Source organism: Phyllostomus discolor, chromosome 9 (assembly GCF_004126475.2).
Source record: "Phyllostomus discolor isolate MPI-MPIP mPhyDis1 chromosome 9, mPhyDis1.pri.v3, whole genome shotgun sequence".
Lineage (NCBI taxonomy): Eukaryota > Metazoa > Chordata > Mammalia > Chiroptera > Phyllostomidae > Phyllostomus > Phyllostomus discolor.
The window spans coordinates 51,638,922-51,657,299 of NC_040911.2; the positions used below are offsets into that span (position 1 = coordinate 51,638,922).

Genomic DNA, 18,378 nt, shown 5'->3' on the forward strand with positions numbered 1-18,378 from the left:
CAAAAACAAAACAAGTATCAGGATTTACTTCCCAATTTTTCATTTTTTACAATATTTTAAATGCTCCTACAGAAGGCAGCAAGAACCATGAAAAATTTACATTTGGTTTCTTTCTTGAGGAAAAAATATTCACTGACAACAAAAATTTAAAGAATGATACAATAAATTTTTTTGTAATGTTTCAGAACCAGCCCATAGAGTTAAACAATTATATGATAGCCTTAGGGGCTGAGATCTTTATCATATGTGAGACAATTTCAATAGCTATCTAAATCCAAATACTGCAACTAAATTGCAGGTTTACACAAACCAGGATTCAAAAAAGTCCCTAAAACTGAGCAACACTAACCGCTCAATTAACATGCCAACTGTCTGTTTTTCTGCTCTTTCACACACAGAAAAACTAAGATCAACTGAAACTCTAGAGCAAGGCATACCCCTGTGTTCAATGCAAATGGGGCAACAGCCAGGTTGTTGGGTGTGCCCAGATGACCACTCAAAGGCAATATAGTTCCCAAGGAAGTTTAAAGACAAGTAACTCTTGAAATCAATGGGCCCTTCTTAAAAGATTCAGACTTGTAAGTGGCCTGTTTTTAAAGACACATAACCCCTAAGGGAAGCAGCAATTCTGAAAAGAGAGGAAGAAAAATTACTTAAAAATCTTGGAAAACTCTGAAATATTAATGTGAATACAATTAAAAGGTGGAAACACCACACTTCAACACAATGGGGCTCTTCATGCAAAAATTCTGCTGAAAGAGCATTGGACATTAATACCCTAAACCACTGCTTAATCATAATAAATATAAATGTATAGAAAATCAATTAGTTTCTAGCAAAAACTAGTAAATTACCAATGGTTTTTTAAAAAGCTGGCCAAATTAAAAAAGACCTATTTGACAATGTAATGTGAAACCTGCCAGTTGGTGATAGAATAGAATACACAGTGAACCAGAGAGAACACAGCAGTTTTCAACATGTATATGTATTTTTACTGCTTCTTACCCATCACTTTCAGCAATGTAGACGACAGGGACCCGATTCTCCCCTTCTATGCCCAATTCCTGCTGTAAAGTTTCCAGATTCCGCTCAAAGGTGTCCACACTGCCAATATTAAACCAGACGTATTGCTATAAAAACAGAGAAACAAAATATCCTAAGAATGAAGGGGAAAGGAAAGAGTTTAATTCACTAAACAGTTCAATGTTTAAAGAATTTTTCAGAAATACTGAAAATGTAAGAATTAAAAAACCCATCAATAATAAAAGACTAGTTTTAATGATATGGTTATTAAATTTCACTCAGTGAGAATATCTGGCAATCCTTGGCAAATAAGCATTTCTTTAGCAATATTCCTCAGTAGTTCTAAAACTGGAAATTCAAAAGTATAAGAAAAACTATTTGAATACACAATCCTTTTTATAAATAAATATGCCCCGTTTACCTCTTCTCTACTTCCCAGTTATTTCTCAGCTACCTATTCCCAAACTGAAAGCTAATGTGACACAGTAATAACAACCAAAGTTTATCAAGCACTTACTAAATGTCAGCATTGTCCTAAGCCTTTTATATATATTAACTCATTCAACCTTCAAAGCCACTCTAAGAAGTAGGTACTATCACCAGGGTGACTATCAAATCTCAACATTAGTAGGCTTCCTCATGTCACCCTGTTACCCTTCTATTCATTCAATCTGGTGACTTATTGAGGCCCTAGGGAGAAACACCTGAAGGGCCTGAAGCAATGGCTATTTGACCCCAGCATAGAAGTATTCCATATTGTGCTATATCAGCCCTGACTACTACTGACTTCATTTCACAGATGAGAGAGCAACAGGTGTGATTTCATTTGCCCATGATTACACATCTAATAGTAAAAGGCTGAATCTGAACCCAAGCAGTCTGGCTTCAGAGCCACCGACCATAAACCCCTTATCATACTACCTCTCTTATGTCACGAAAATACTAACCATTAACAACTCACATTTATGAAGTTTTACTTATATAACAGACCCTGTTCTGGCACTCTGCAAGTATTAGCCACATTTTACAGAATGAAAAGACTGTTCATCCTTTAACATGCAATTGCTTTAAAAAATATCTTCAGAATCAAAGTAAGAAGCCTAGGATATAAAACTTGGACAACTCAGAAGTGTACACAGAACAGAATAACGTATCATCTCACATTCCTCCCACCAATCAGTGTTTCTGAGTATCTCCGGTATCTCTCTCCACATATCTGAAAACGAAAGATGAACCCTGACTGAGTAGCTGAGTTGATTAGAGCGTTGTCCATTAGGTTGAGGGTTCAGTCTCTGGTCAGAGCACATACAAGAAGCACATACAATGAATGCATAAGTAAGTGGAACAACAAATTGATGTTTCTCCCCCCACCCCTTCCTCTCTTTCTAAAATCAATCAATAAATAAAAACAAAAGCAAAAGATGGAGAGTAAATTTTGTAATATGATATAACAGTAATTCTTGGTAAGCTGTTCAGACAAAGCTACAAAATTCCTGTGGTTACACCTCAAAACATTTCAATAATAGATTAACCACATGTAATTGACAATTCCTAACTTAGAATCTATTACTGAGCAGTATGCTAAATGCAGGACTCACACCAGAGAATCAGGGTGGACCAAGATCAGCAGTATGGAGATTCTGGGGTCAAAGTCTCCATTAAGACCCTCTGGGGATGGATTCCAGTGCTCCAGGTGATTCTTATGCATCCTGAAGTTCGAAAACCACCACTGACTTTCACAATTCTCCTTTAAGCACTAGGCCCTAAAACAGTGTAATTGTTGTTCCCATTTTTACAGATAAAGAAACAGAGGTTTAAAGGAGTTAGACATACAGCCAGTAAAGAACAGAGTTGATGTGAAGCCAAATCTGTCATATTCCAAAGGCTGTGCTGAACAAATACAGCATAGTAATTAATGCTGCTTCTCTACAAGTAGTGGGACACTAAAAATCTTAGATCCATTTCTGAAAGTTCAATATAAAGTCTGTCAGGCAAGTAATACATGTTCTCAATTGAAAATTAAGAAAATAAAAAGCTTCTATATCTCAACACTCAGATACACACTATTAGCAATTTTAATGTCATGCCTTCAAAATTTCATAATACTCCCTCCATAATGGAAGTACATGCACAATTTTGAAATCAATATAAAACCTTAACTGTCATATTGAAGAAAAAGAAAAAGTAATTTATTTTATTTTTTTCAGATTTTATTTATTTATTTTTAGAGAGGGATGGGAGGGAGATAGAGAGAGAGAGAGAGAGAGAGCGAGAGAGAGAGAGAGAGAGAGAGAAACATCAATGTGCGGTTGCTGGGGGTCATGGCCTGCAACACAGGCATGTACCCTGGCTAGGAATCGAACCTGCGACACTTTGGTTCGCAGCCTGCACTCTATCCACTGAGCTATGCCAGCCAGGGCAGAAAAAGTAATTTATAATAAAATGGTACAAATTTCAATAGGTAAATGCTTGTGCTTGCCAATACTAAATGTAAAACTTGCCCTCTGGGGAGGGTACTGCCCACTGACAGCCACTGCTCCAGGAGGGAAGAGATTAAAGCTCAGGGAAATGAGGAACGCTAATGTTAACCAGGGGTCTAATGTGGACACTTATCTATTTCTAATTTTTGGCTCTATAAACAATGTTTTGGAGGACATCCTTAAATATAGACATCTTTACATGCATCCTTATTTCCCTAGGATTATTTCTGAAGCAAAATTACTCAGTGTATGCATACTTTCAAAACTCCTGATATATATACTGCTTAATTGTCTTCTTGAAAGGAGTGCCAATTTAATCACCAACACTAAAAGTCTGAGGGATAGTTCTAAAGAAAAAAAGTAACATAGTTATTAATGAACATTTCACCATAAGGTGAAAAAAACGGGAACAAATTAAGACAAAATAACTTTCCTAAAATAACTAAAACACCAGAGTCATATGGCTTCACGAATATTCTTATATTTACTGATGTTTACCAGACGGAGAAAGATGGTCACCATCAGTTCTAGCTTTCCTTAAAATACTGCCCTATCCAGGCAGGGTTACCAGGAAATGGTGAAACAAACTTATGCTCTAAGAGAAGGGAAGCAGCCTGGAAAAAGGTCTGACACTGATGGAGAGGGTAAGACTGCAAGACACTGAGGGACTAGGAATGGGCTGGAGGTGGGAGTCAGGGCCAGGGGAGGACAGGGATTCACCTAGGAACCTCACCTGCCTCTTTCTTCCCTTCCCCCCATGATCTCCTAAAGCCAGTCCTGAGTCTCCGGAATAGAGTTCAAATGGTTGGACAGGAAATAAAAATTATTTTAAAAACAGGAAAAAATGGAAATTAATATATCACAAAACAGTTGGGAGACACGAGCAGAATGCTTCTTAAACCAATTTGGCAAAAAGCTCTCTCCAGATAAGCAATTCAGAATATAACATATTTTTGCTAACCAAGCAATTGTTTTCTAAGTCTTGAAAAATCAGACAATACTGGAATACCAAACACTGGGATTTCACTCATTGTTTCCTAAATACAAAACCAAAATGATTACTAAAACCAAACCAAAACAAAAAACACTAACCCAATCTTCACATCACAACATGCACATTCTCACCTATGGTGGTGAAGATTACAACTGCCACACTGCCCATGCTGGTATGTCCAGTGTCTAAAGCTACTGCAATGTGAGGGAATGTCTGAAAACTTAGTTTACAGCTAATTCACACAAAATAATAAAATCATTTACCCCATCAACAGGAGTTTTTCCTGGTGTAAAAGTCACTCGAACAAAACGCTTGTTGACGACTTCCAATCTGTCTACCTGGAATTTTCAAAAGTTAAATATTCAAACATAAATTTACAGAAAAGACCTGAGGTATTCTTTTAAGCTTACTTAAAATATTTATCATATTTCAGATATACAAAGAGTAATAATGAATAGCATAAGGATGCACCATGTTGCCGACTCTGGCTTGAGAAATAAAACATCACAAACACTACTGAGGCCAACAGTCATGCCCTCTGTCCCTAGAGGTGGCCACTCTCCACATTAGGTGCTGACCATTCCAAAGCACTTGTGACATGCAAGTAAGTAATCCTAAACATACACTCACTTTTGCCTGTTTTAAAGGTCTAAAAATGGTCTCATTTGGTATGTGTACTTCTACAATGCCCTTTTCCATCCTATCATTATGTCTGTGAGGTGTAGCCATGCTGACATGTCCGTTCCGTGGGGTATTCCATTCTATGAGCACGCCGCAAGTTATGTATTCATTCTCCAGTTAACAGACATTTGGGCTATTTCAAAAGGTTCACTATTACAAACAATGCTGCTATGAACATTTCTCCTCACATTCCGCAGACCTTTTTGAACACACCTTCAAAAATTTCTCTGGGACATGCACCTGTAGATGTACCTGTAGTTGGATCAGTAAGGCTGGGCTACAACTTCAATTTTACCAGACAGTGCCAAATTGCTCTCCAATTCACACTCCCTGGCAAAATATGCCTATTGCTCTGTATCCTCACTTGCTATTGCAGGACTTGTTAATTTTTGCTACTATATGGGTATAAAATGGTTTAAACTTGTTTTTTTCTGTAACCTGCTAACTATATTGGATTTTAAGAACATGTTTAACCTCATCCCAGGGTCTTTGGCTGATTCACAGCATAAGCTTGCTTCTTGCTGTAATGAAGTCTGCCTGGGCAGGAAATCTGGAAGTACCAAGTCAAATTGGAAAGTGAGGGAGCCCCAGATAATTCCAGGAGAAACTGGAATAGAAGACTGACTATTCCTAAAGACAGTCCTTCTAGAAAGGAAAAACTAAAGTACTCGACCCCTCATAAAACCATTAGAGCAATGGTAGACAGATTCCACAAGACCAGAATGTCAGGAGAAGACGCAGCTATGGAGAATCCTCCCCAAGAACCTGTCACCACCTTGGGAAGGACAGCTATGTAGCTCCCTCCACACAAAAGGAGGCTCCCCACAAAATCTGGAAATTATAAATATAATGTTGTCACTCTCATAAGAGACAATTGCTCCAAAAATTGGAATAATCATTTTCATTTTTTCCATCCTCACCTTACTGCGTAACCTTTAAAAAAACTGTAGATTCTTTATACATTAATTATTAGTTATCCACTTCATTGATGAGAAATACAGTATTCAGAGGTTAAATAATTTCCCCAAGGTTACAAAACAGGCCTAATCCTGGTTCTCTTACTTACAGTTCATCAATTCTATGATGGACATTTTTTATATTTTAATATCTCAGAAACTATGATACATTTCACAATTGATGGTATTTCAGTTTCATTGAAGGCTTTTTCTTAGTAATTCATAACATAATGTGTGTCCTACAACCAATAGCACCTTAAAAATGCTTACTGGTTAAAGACCCAGCCAGCAGTGACAAAGGCTCCTGAGCAGCCCTCACAGCTTGTCTGGTCTCACTTTCAAACATTGAGTGGCTTATTCATGCAGTCCCAAGCCCCCTGGAGATTAAAGCAGTAAACGATGCAAGCAGATAGAGGGCTGCAGAGCAAGAGTTGGAAGCAGTGGTACCAAAACTAGGTTCTTGTACGAAGTGAAACAAAAGGATATTGTGGTAACTTTGGGGATTGCTGGGTCAAAACTAACTAGTTTTTTGGCTGCAGTACTTTCCAGCATTAAAAAAATCCAATATGAAAACAGTAGGCTTATCCTTTACAATGGACAAACTTGGCTAACAATGGACAAACTTGGCTAACTTTGTTGACTATCACTTTATTGGTCTAATCTACTGAGTTTCACCCTTTTAACCACAATAGTCCCATAAAATACTTACCAATCCCATAAAATACCCATAAAATACTTACTACTCCTTTGGAAAGATAGTTATTGACAAAGTCCTTCCACGTGATTTCTCTTCCAGAGCTCTTGAACAGGAAGTAAAACATGACTCCACCCCAAAACAGAGCAGTCCAGAGAAAGTACATCCTGAACTCCTTGTCATCCCATGGAAAGTCACCCTGGGCAAAGAATGAGAGAGTTTCCGTGAAGAATGAAATGTCACAACATAATCTCTGTTACGTTGGCCACGGATTTCTCCCAATGCCATGACACCTCCTAACTTTCCTGGGGTTATCCGAGCTCCTCAAAATTAACACATAGTTCAGAATCAAACCTTCTGAAACCTGGACCACCAGTGAGAATCATCTTTCTTGCCACCTCGTTTTCCACCGCCACCAACGCCTCCTCCAGAAGGTCGAGGGGTAGCAGATGACTTTGATTCTGTTCATAAATAAAGAGCAGCATGGTAAGTTTTTATAGCACTCAACAATGTTTCCATAAACAGTTAATAAAAGACATTCATTACAAAATACATTATGGCAACTGATCAGTTAATAAAGTCTTATGAGAAAGGATGAGACTAATCCAAAAAATTAACATTCACGGAGACTTATCAGTGTTTTACCTACATTATCTCATGAAATCTGCACAATAATCCAATAACCCAATAAGTACACCCATTTTACAGATGAAGAAATTGTAGTTTAAATAATTTTGTTGAATAATTTGTTACAGTATTAAATGACAGTAAGTGACAGGGATAGGACGTGAATGCAGGTACCATATTTTTTGGACTATAAGACGCATTCCCTTCACACATTCCCCCCATTTGGGAAATGCAACAGTGACCCAGCTCCACCCCCTTCCCCCACAGCAAGCCAGGTCTGCTACATTTGGACTATAAGAGGCACCCCCTTTCCATCCCAAACTGGGGGGGCATGCGTCTTATAGTCCAAAAAAATACAGGTAGTGAATTCCTGAGTTTTCACTTAAAGGTAAAAAGTAAGTGCTCTGGCCCTGGCTGGCATAGCTCAGTGGATTGAGTGTGGGCAGTGAACCAAAGTGTCGCAGGTTCGATTCCCAGTCAGGGCACATGCCTGGGTGGCAATCCATGGCTCCCAGCAACCGCACAGTGATGTTTCTCTGTTTTTCTTTCTTTCTCTTTCTCTCCCTCCCTCTCTCCCTCCCTCCCTCTCTCTCTCTCTCTCTCTCTCTCCCCCTCCCTCCCTCCCTTCCCTCTCTAAAAATAAATAAATAAAATCTTAAAAAAAAAAAAGTAAGTGCTCTGCTTTCCCACTCCCAAGAAGCAAACACTGTTAAACACTTTCTTCTGCAGGAAAGATATGATTCTGATAATTGAAAAAAAAAAAACATATAAAATTAGTTTGCAGGAATTTCAAATTAGAAACTGTTATGGGCTGAATTGTGCCCTCCCCACCAATACATATGTTGGAGTCATAATCCCCAGTGATATATCTGGAAATAGGGTTTTCAGAGAAATAATCAACTTAAAATAAGGTTGTAAGGATAGGTCCTAATCCAAGATAATTGGTGTTTCATAAAAAGGGGGAATTTGGACACAGGCATGCATAGAGAAAGGCCAAGGAAAGAGACACAGAAAAGACAACCATCTACAGGCCAAGGAGAAAGGCCCAGAACAGATCCTTCCCTTGTGACTCTCAGAAGGAACCAACCCTGACAATGACAGTGATTTTGGACTTGCAGCCTCCGGATTTGTGAGACATACATTTCTGTTGCTTACAATACCCATTGGTGGTACGTTGTTATGGCAGCCCTAGGAAATGAATACAGTCACTAACATCCTCCTTTTCTTCCCACTTTTCTATTTTCTTAAAGACCCACAAACAACAATGTAATATCTTCAACCACTGTGAAACCACCTCTCTATTGTGGAGGATGGGAGGCTGCAGCACCCAGTCACCCCTAGTGGCTACAAGTCACTGTGGCTTCCTCACATGTTCACCCCACCATGATGCACACAAGGAGCTTGTGCACCTGTCTTAAGAGATACAAGGTCTGGGAGAGACAAGTCCTATCCATAAGCACAGGGCTAAAAAACAAAGCCAATACATTTCTAAAGTTGTTTGATAACAGTCCGCACTACTCTGGGACAATGTTAACATATAGGCAAGAGGTACCCAACAGGTTGCCTTTAAAAGTTGGATCTATTATCATTAATCTTCCCCCAAACCAAGATTAAAAGACTACCATGCCCTGGGCAACATGTAGAAGTCACCTATGCCACCAATGCACCAATCAGCACACACAGTGCTTCTCCCCTTATCCCCTGGCCTTGCTTTTTATTCCTTGAATTCTTTGAGCATATATTTGTCTCTCCAATTATATCTAGGTTCATTTAAAAATAAAGGATTTATTATATTTGTCCTTGCATTTCCCTAAAAAGATGCCAATTAAATCTCAACATGTACCAGGCATTATGCTTAATGCCATTACAAATGTGAAATGGGGGTCAAGAGGCTCCGAGCTCACATGGTCCCCCCAGCCAGGCAGCTCTAGGAAACCCTCTCTGAATCCCTTAAGGCTCTGAAGAACAATTTGAAAAATTCACTATACCACCATATGTGTCAAATAAATTGTATGTATTAGGTCTATAAAATTCTTCTCAGTGGCTTAAATTTGTGTCAAATATATTCATATGACTGATAATGATTAAGCATCTCTAAGGAGATCTTAAATTAATTCAACTTGAAAAATGACAAGAAAATATAACGATAAAATTAAAGTTAAAATAAGACAGCAGATCTATAATATGTATTTGTAACCTAAAAGTTTCAGCAGTGCCGTAAAAAACACTCTTCGTTCAGTGAAACTGTCACTAATGTCATATGTTAGAGGCAAATGGTAAGTTCAAACACAACCTTTTTAGAAGGTACCTTTTTTTTCTCCCATAACTTCTTTAGATTCACTAGCTTTTTTTCCATTTTTTCCATTAGGAAAGTATTTTTCAAATCCTGTTAGAAAGGGAAACAAAATACATATCCTCAAACTAAAAGTCATCAGGTTTCGTGTGTTCATTTTTAAAGCAATTGATATATCATTAAAAAGTGTAAGCTAAAAGTGTAAGTTTTCTTATGTAGGAGTAAATCAGTCTAATACAATTCACATCCCAGGGGTGTAAAAGGAAGAAGTCTCACTTGCATGCCAATTTCACTACAAATGTCATATGTGAAGGTGACACATTTTCATCACTGCATCAAACAGGAAGAGGCAGGGGTGGGTTACAGAAGGAGACAACCTGAAACACCACCTATGCACGTGCTTAGGAAACACCACTGCGGAATGGCTCTTTGATAAGAAGGCAGAACATCATGGTCCCATCTAAGTGTTTACCTTTTGGAGGTCGAGAACAGAATCTTTGATAAGCAGCAATTACATCTGTCAAGAGAGAATTTCTGCTGGTCGTTGCTTGAGTTGTAGCATAGCGATAAAGCTGCAACATGACACATATAAAAGCATGAATTATATAAAAATAAAGGATTTTTAAAAGAGCTTCATTTCCTAATATCATAAAGTGGATGAAATGTTTCTCCCTTCCACAGGTGGTTACAGGCTCACACAGAAAGACTTCCTCTATGAACTAGGCCACTCCACTGAACGATAGACATAAATTATAATCCAGAACACAAGAATACTTCAAAATCACACAGAAGTTAGGATTGGAGACCAACTACAATTCTCTGCCAACACATTCACTTTGGTATTGTTTACTTAATTTGCAGCATTCAAAAGACAAACCTGGACACTGAAAATCTGCTGCTTCACGCCGACTCACTTGCAGGGTCTATAATATTAAAAGGTTATTTACCTGAAATTACAGAACAATGCTGTTTATAAACATAATATTAAATTTACCTTAGTTCAAAGATAAGAAAGTTATAGTCCAACATTACTGATAATCCCTATAGTAACATTTGCTAAAGATATTTGATATACTATCATCCCAGTGAGAACCCTGGTTACACAAGTCCCATTAATGATACATCTCTGCTTTAAGTAACATATGTTGCTAAAAAGTTGTATGTAAATACAGTCTGGGTAAATAAAAATATAAAGTAAACAAACTAAGAAACTTTCTATTAAATTTGTAGCTTCACAATAAAAAGCAATCAAGGCAAGGCACATTGAAGGGATATATTCAAATTTGGTAGTGAAAAAGTTCAAGTAATCTTATCCTTCTGCAAAGTAAAAATTCACCACCATTTTTTGGGGAGGACAAGCTTTTAAATACAGATAAGAATGTTTAAAGTGAAGTTCCTCTATATTATCATCTATTATTATTTGCCTCCTTTATAGTCTAATGAGAAAAATAAAACACCTCAAAACCATATAAAACCACTTCACAATCACTAGCATGGCAATAATCAAAAAGACTGACAATAACAAGTGTTGGTGAGCACAAGGAGAAAAGTGTAATCCTCATACATTGCTGGTAGGAATGGGAAATAGTGCAGCCACTTTGGAAAAGTTTAGAATTCTCAAAATGTTAAGTGTGGAGTTACCATATGATCCACAATTCTACTCCTCCTTAAGAAATCTGAAAACAGACGTCCACACAATACCTTGTACTTGAATGTTCACAGCAGCACTATTTATAATAACCACAGTGGAAACAACCCAAATGTCCATCAGCTGACTATGAACAGATAAAAATGTGGCCTGTCCAAAAAAAGTCCAGTCATTGTTAATATAACGAGAACACTTGCATGTCATAGATGTAATCTGGCAGCCAAGGAAGAGTGGACTGGAATGTGCATGTGTGAACAAGGATGACTTCACTGTACCAGTCAGTGGGGGCCTTAGACACTGGTGAGTGAGCAGTGGGGGCCTTAGACACTGGTGAGTGAGCATGTGTAGCCATTGCATTCAAAATGAGCAAAGTAGAGCAACGAATCTGCATCAAATTTTGTGTTAAGCTTGAACATTCCTCTGCCGAAACTATTTAGATAATTCAGAAGGCCACAGCTATGGGCAACTGGTGACTGGCAGCTTCATCATGACAACTTGTACAGAGTTTCTTGGTGAAATGTGAAATCACCCAGGTGACTCAGCCTCCCTACAGCCCAGATTTGGATCCCTATGACTTCTGGCTTTTCACAAAACTAAAGTCACCTTTGAAAGGGAAGAGATTTCAGACTGTTGATGCGATTCAGGAAAATACGATGGGGTAACTGATGGTGAGTGGGAGAACTGTGCAAGGTCTCAAGCTGCCTACTTTGAAGGAGGCCAAGGTGTCATTGTCCTATATACAATGTTTCTTGTATCTTGTATCTTCTTCAACAAATGTTTCTATTTTTCATAGCACGTGGAGGGATACTTTCTGGACAGGTGTTGTATTCATACAATAGAATATTATTCAGCCATAAAAAGAAATGAAGTACTAATAAATGCTATCACATAAGATAAACCTTGAAAACATGATGCTAAGTTAAAGAAACCAGAATCATATATTATGCTTCCATTTATATGAAATGTCCAGAATAGGTGAATCCATAGAGAATGCACATTAGTAGCTGCCTTGGACTGTAGGAATGATTGGGGAAAAACGGGAACTGACTGCTAATGCACAAAGGACTTCTTTTTGGGGGTGATAAAATTGTCCTGAAATCAATACAGTGGTGATGGTTGTGAATATATTAAAATCCACTGAACTGTACACTTTAAAACACTGAATTTTATGTTGTGTGAATAAAAATGTCAATTACAAAACAAAAAATAAGCTGATTTAACTTCAAATTAATATACAATTCTACACAGCAAAATAGGACAGAAGCACTGATACTATTCTTGATTGAAAGCAATGCTGGTCTGAGAGAGTTTGGACCTTCTGTTATGTTAGGCCCTCCCCAGCTGCTGGGAACACTTGGTCTAAGAAATAACTGCTGATAATGGACAAAAATTATCATAACTGAATAAGTTTTCCAATGCAAAGTCTATTAAGGGTATAGATTAGAATAACATGTTGTTCAACCTGTACAAGGGATCAAGTAATGCTGATTTGTTGAGCATCTACTCCAGGCAGGTGCTGCCAAGCAGTGAGGAGCCCCACAGGTAGATCAGAACAGGTCCCTAACTTTGAGAAACTCAGAAGTGTAAAGACAGTCCTGTGGACAAACCAACTACAGAATGGATAATATGTGCAAAAATATAAAACCTTTAAGTACAAGGAACAAAAGCAGCACTGAGGACAAGTGATTACAAGTTTAAGGGATATAGGGGTGTCCCAAGAAAAGTGACACCTAGTCTGGCAAGTGAAGGACCTATTGTTAACATTTTTAATTTTGCTAAAACTAGAAATCTGACACTTTTTTTTACAAGTCTCAATATATTAGAAGCCTCATTTACACACTGGTAATGGAAGAAAACAACTCTGCCTGGCCAGTTCCCTATGATACTAGTGTGAGAATCAATGTAATCACACATGCAGAAATGCTTATAAAATTGTATGGCAATGCCTACATTTAAATGATCATTTCCAATTATTCTGAAAGATATTTAAGAGCAAGCTTTCTTTATATCCCCATGTAAAGCAAGCCTTTCAGTCACCACAAAGCTTAGTACAGAACTGTTTGTCAACTAATCAGCCCCCTTTTGGCTGTATTTTCAAATTCTGTCAACCTGGAATATCTCTAGCAATAATTCCTGTGACTCCATTTTATACTGAGGTTGTTTTATATAAAGAAACCTCCAGTGAAGCTTTTCTCCTCTACATATCTAATTCAGCCCATACAAAGAATAATAGTCTGGTCAAGATGGAAGCATAGGTAAACACGCCTCGCGTCCTTGCACAACTACAGCAAAAATTACAACTAGACTATAAAACAAGTATCTCCCAGAATGATCAGAAAATCAAGCTGTATGGAAGTCCGACGACCAAGGATGTAAAGAAGCCAAATTCATCCAGATGGGCAGGAGGGACAGACAGGCGGAGATACAGAATGGCGTGGAGACATGGAAGAGGCAGTCCCACATCCACATGTGGTGGCAAAAAACTGGGATTGACACCTTGGAGTGAAGGATCCCAAATCCCCAGGCCCAGGGTTCCAACTCCAGGTGGATTAAGTTCCCATAACTTCTGGCCGCAAAAACCAGTGGGTATTGGCACAGGGGAAGAAACAGGGGGATTCTCGGGAGGCCCCTCTTAAAAGGCCTACAATAGACTTAGGACCTACGCAGACTCACTTCCTCTGGGCTTCAGCATCAGGGCAACAGCTAGAAGGGCACCAATAGCAGACAGGGAGAAACTTAAGTGACTGGCAACAGAGGAAGTGCTGGGAGACAGCTTCCTCCCAGGCAAAACTCCAGAGGCCAGACAGTGGTCATTGTCCCTTTTCTGAGCCCTCCCTGCAACACAGCCACACGGCAGTTAAAGGAGTTGCCCCATCCTGACAATTACCAAACACTCCACCTCATACAACTAACAGGTGCACTTTTCTACAACAGAGGCCACACAACTAAGACAGGGTGTCAAAGCAACTCTACCTAATACACTGAAACAAACACAGGGAGGCTGCCAAAATGAGGACACAAAGAAATATAACCCAAAATGAAAGAACAGGACAAAACTCCAGAAAAAGAACTAAACAAAATGGATATGCAATCTATCAGATGCAGAGTTCAAAACTCTGCTTATGCGATGCTCAAGGAACTCACTGGGTACTTCAACAGCATAAAAAAGACCCAGGCAGAAATGAAGCTTACACTAAGTGAAATAAAGAAACGTTTACAGATAACCAACAGTGGAGGGGATGAACCCAAGAATCACATCAACAATTCGGAACATAAAGAAGAAAAACATGTTCAATCAGAACAACAAGAAGAAAAAAAATCTAAACAACGAGGAGAAGCTAAGGAGCCTCTGGGACATCTTCAAACACACCAATATCCAAATCAATCATAGGGGTACCAGAAGGAGAAATAGAAGCGCTAGAAATTGAAAACTTATTTGAAAAATAATGGAAGAAAACTTCCCTAATTTGGCAAAAGAAATAGACATAAAAGTCCCAGAACCACAGAGTCCCAAATATGATTAACCCAAGGAGGACCACACCAAGACACATAGTTAAATTACCCAAGATTAAAGATAAGGTGAGAATCTTAAAGGCAGCAACAGAAAAGGAGAGAGTTACCTACAAAGGAGTTCCCATAAGACTATCAACTGACTTCTCAAAAGAAACTTAAGAGGCTAGAAGGGGCTGGAAAGAAATATTCAAAGTGACAAAAAGCAAGGACCTACAACCAAGATGACTCTATCCAGCAAAGCTATCATTTATAATAGAAGGGCAGATAAAGTGCTTCCCAGGCAAGGTAAAGCTAAAGGATTCCATCATCACCAAGCCCTTATGATTTGAAATGTTAAAGGAACTTATCTAAGAAAAAGATGATCAAAAATATGAACATTAAAATGGCAATAAATTCACAACTATCAACAATTGAATCTAAAAAACTAAGCAAACAAGTAGAACAGAGACAGAATCATAGATATGGAAATAATTTGGAGGGTTATCAGGAGCAGGAAGAGGGAGAATAGAGGGAAAGGTGCAGAGATTAAGAAGTACAAATTGGAGCCCTGGCTGGCCTAGCTCAGTGGATTGAGCACCGGCTGCAAACCAAAGTGTCGCAGGTTCAATTCCCAGCCAGGGCACATGCCTGGGTTGCAGGCCATGGCCCCCAGGCAACTGCACATTGATGTTTCCCTCTCTCTCTCCCTTCCCTCTCTAAAAAAAATACAATAAATCTTAAAAAAAAGAAGTACAAATTGGTAGGAACAAAATATTCAACACAATGTTAAGAACAGTACAGGAAATGGAGTAGCCAAAGAACTTATATGTATGACCCAAGGAAATGAACTAAGGGGATAGGGAATGCTGGAGGTAACTGGGTGGAAAGGGGCAAAGGAGAAAAATTGGGATAACTGTAATAGCATAATCAATAAAATACATATGTATTTTTAAATATTTTATTTATTTTTAGAGGGGGGAAGGGAGAGAGGGAGAGAAACATCAATGTGTGGTTGCCTCTCACACACCCCCTGTTGGGGACTGGGAATGGAACCCCCAACACTTTGGTTCATAGGCCACCACTCAATCCACTGAGCTACAATGTATGAATCTCTACTCTGAAGACGGGGTGTTACCTATAATCACAGTTAATGTGTACTGGTATGTACTATGTGCCAGACACACAATGCCAGCAACAGTCCCACTCAACAGATGAGAAAATGGAAGCTCTGAGTGCTTCCGAGCTTAACTCCAAAACTTTTGCTTTTATTACATCATGTTCATGCTACAAACTCTTAAAACACATACACACAACACATGCATTCTGTTTTCCGATGTCATCAAAGGTAAAACAAAGACAACCAATGCCGGAGATGTGACAAGTATGTACTTTAACCTGTTTAGGTCTCAGTTGCCATATCTGTAAAACAGGTTCACCCTATGAAGTCAAAGAACCCTCGCAGCTGCTCTTTATAAGTTCCCCGACGCAAAGATCTGATTCTATTGAAAATTCATGTTTTAAAAAAATCCAACTCTATACCCGGGGTTACAAACGTGCTACGGGACAAATGATCAGAACGCAGGGCGTCCTGATATCCACAAGGAGCGCACGCGACCTCACTCACGAGAGGAACTCCCCCCGGACGCCGCGAGGTCCCCGAGCGTACCCAGGGGCCGGTGACCTTGACGCCTTGCTCTCCGGGACCGGAAGCGGGACCGAGAGCTGAGCTGGAGCGGGCCGGGCAAGGAGCGGAAGGCGCCCAGGACTCACCGTCCGGAGGTAGGACCGTTTGTTGGGGCCCACGCCACCGCCAGTAACAAGCAAGGGAGGCAGGCCGCGAGGCCAGCAGCCGCCCCGGCCCCACAGCAGCAGACAGCGGTGTGCCATGGCTGTCGGCGCAACCCGCTCCGGCCGGAGGCGCTGCGCAGGCGCAGCTCTACGGCCGACGGGCGTACAGCGACCGACGGCTCCGGCCAGCGGAGTACCACCCGTATCTGAGAGACTCTACTCTCGGGCGAGCCCACGCTCTCCACGCGCGCTTTTCTCGACCCCGGCGTGATGACGTCAGCCGTAAGGCGGGCCGTCGGGTCCAGCTCTCCAGCGTCGCTCAGTCTGGGCTGGAGGTGGGGCCTAAAAAGAAGAGCGTGGAAGGAGGTGCACGGTGTTGGGGGCGGGACCGAAAGGAGGAGGGCAGAGGGCGAGAGGAGGGCTGGCTCTAGTAAGAGAGCTGGACCAAACCGGAGATGCAAGGTGGGAGTAGGAGGGGCTGCTAAGTCCGCAGACCTATTAGGGGGCAAAGCCACGTTCAACATTTTTGGCATTCTCTCTCTTGGTAAGCCACTGGTCAAATGATTTGAGCGCCTACTCAATAGTGTGCATCGTTCTCGACTCTACAGGTGCCAAAAACACATACCTTAACTCATATAAACAAGCACAAACCAGTGACCTCATTGCAATAATGAAAGTGTTGCGATGCTGACATCTAGCTTGGGCCCATCAGGAACCTTTTCAAGGAGAAATGATTTTCAGAGAGTCAGTAGAGACCTGTCCATTTTGTATGGGGACCACCGCTCTGTCCTGGTGGGCGGAAGATGCGGAAAGGGCGCAAGTGAGAGCACGCCAGCCAATTGGGTTCTGCTACCACCGCGTCAGTATAACGGAGGGGCGATCCGGACCCTTTCGTTATTTGCAGTTTTACCCAGGCACTGTGGTGCTCGCTATGTGTGTGCACCCAATCTGCGACTTTGCATTTTTGTGAGTGAGTCAGTGTCCTGATCTTTGCTAGTACGTCAGCCTCCACCTTTCCGGGAGGCAAATCAGACTGGTCAGGCTAGGAGCAGTTGTCTCCTGTAACCTTTTTCCTGTGACATTTCCTGCCACATTGTAGTCCCCAACGATAACTTTTTTAGTACCTGCCAGCCATCTCATGTTCATTGTGGCAGCAAAGTCGTGAGACCTTTAAATATAGCCAACTGTCTGTACAGGCCATGGCTCCTGTGTAAATACCAGTCACGTGGACCTTAGTTCTGTACACTGGCTACTCTGTTGTACTCCTGTTTGAAACCATATATTGTTGTATGGGGTTGTATGGCCACCATGGTCCACACACAAGGATTACCTCAGCTAGACCTGTGCCTGCGCCATGTATTTTTAGGAATAGGGATTGTGACTTCTCTTACTGATGGGTAGGGGAGCATGCTCTATATTAGGGGCTGAAGTGGTCCTATAACACATTGACCTCAAAAAGGCATGCAACAACTCATTCCCCAAAGGACTGTGGAAAGGGCACTGTGTTGTTGCAAATACGCATTCCATTTTTGTAGGGTGAAGTCTTGGGCAACAGCAGAAGCAGTCCTTCCAAATAACCCTTCTATCTAACCCATAATTGGGACACCTATCTGCACTGTCACCATTGGGCAGCTATGATGGGTTCTATTTGTTGCAATGTTTTATACAATCTCAAAACCTGTTCAATGGAGGAATAAGGTCT

The 18,378-nt window shown here is 40.3% G+C and overlaps 1 protein-coding gene across 1 annotated transcript in view; it reads right to left on the reverse strand.

The window, feature by feature from the left end:
• The window catches only part of AFG3L2 (AFG3 like matrix AAA peptidase subunit 2), a 45,689-nt gene extending 28,736 nt beyond the window's left edge, over positions 1-16,953 (reverse strand). The window contains exons 1-7 of the mRNA XM_028524101.2: positions 16,659-16,953; positions 10,221-10,320; positions 9,764-9,841; positions 7,183-7,289; positions 6,875-7,027; positions 4,761-4,835; positions 1,006-1,130 (exon numbers count right to left, since the gene is read on the reverse strand). Coding sequence (XP_028379902.1) covers positions 1,006-1,130; positions 4,761-4,835; positions 6,875-7,027; positions 7,183-7,289; positions 9,764-9,841; positions 10,221-10,320; positions 16,659-16,775 — 755 coding nt within the window. The 5' untranslated portion in view covers positions 16,776-16,953. The remainder of the gene's footprint in view (positions 1-1,005; positions 1,131-4,760; positions 4,836-6,874; positions 7,028-7,182; positions 7,290-9,763; positions 9,842-10,220; positions 10,321-16,658) is intronic.
• Positions 16,954-18,378: the final 1,425 nt, after the last annotated feature.